Raw genomic sequence first — 977 nt, forward strand, 5'->3', positions numbered from 1 at the left:
TTTTTTTTTGAATATTTTCATTGACAATACTCAAAATGTCAAAAAGTCATTTTGAATTTTATGCTGTAAAATTTTCCTTATTTTCGAAAATGTATTTTTTAAATTAACATAATAAACACGTTTTGAGTGTTTTAGAAAATTGAAAACTGAAAATGACTTCAAAACGAAGAATTAAACGCACTCTGAATACCAAATAAATAATGCAACTAAAATCCTCCGCCTAACAGTGAGAATGGATGCTGCGGTGTACTAGAATTCTCCCCATCCATATGTTCTTCGTAATAAACTGAATTCATACCACCAGCATTATTATACCTGGATATGCTATTTATTGGTGGCGGTGCAACCACAAAACCGCCACTTTTGCCGGAGGAACACAGTGAAGAACCAGAAATGGTGGCACTATTGTAAGGATCTTGCTCAATCATAGGCATATCTATGCCTTGTCCTCGGTTTAACCACTCTGGGAAAGCAGCCTCTAGTAGTGGCGAAGATTGATAAAATGTATCGACTTCCAAATTCTCATCCCGTAATGAAATTGGGGACATTTCCCTGAGCAGAGCACCTTCTTGATCATCTTCACTCTTGATTGATGAACTTGACATGGCCATTCCAGTCGAAGAATTTGAAGATGCTGAACAGATCACGAGCCTTCTCTTCTTCTCGTTGTTACCTAAAGCCAACCTTTTCATTTTCTCTTTTTCGAGCATCACACGAGTTAAGATGTCTGGATCTTCAACGAGTTTGTATAAGAAAGTCATCATTTGTTGGGGTCTCCTCTCTGTTGCCTCCAGCCTTTTGTTCATGCACTCGAGCTCTTGTTCCAAACTCTTCTGTTCATGTTTCAACTTTGAAAACTCCATCAATAGCTGCTCATCTTCATCATCTACGTGTTTTCGATGGGAACCAATGGTTTTACTACTATGCTTCTCCTCACTATGTTCTTCAACAAGTGAGTTTGACCTCGTAAAAACCAT

The 977-nt window shown here is 38.0% G+C and overlaps 1 protein-coding gene across 1 annotated transcript; it reads right to left on the bottom strand.

The window, feature by feature from the left end:
* Positions 1 to 206: 206 nt before the first annotated feature.
* Positions 207 to 977, bottom strand: LOC111398383 (heat stress transcription factor C-1-like). Its single transcript, XM_023025296.1, has one exon. The coding sequence runs from the start codon at positions 975 to 977 to the stop codon at positions 207 to 209; it is 771 nt and encodes a 256-aa protein (XP_022881064.1).

The sequence above is a fragment of the Olea europaea genome, chromosome 8 (genome assembly GCF_002742605.1).
Source record: "Olea europaea var. sylvestris chromosome 8, O_europaea_v1, whole genome shotgun sequence".
NCBI classification, from domain to species: Eukaryota; Viridiplantae; Streptophyta; class Magnoliopsida; order Lamiales; family Oleaceae; genus Olea; species Olea europaea.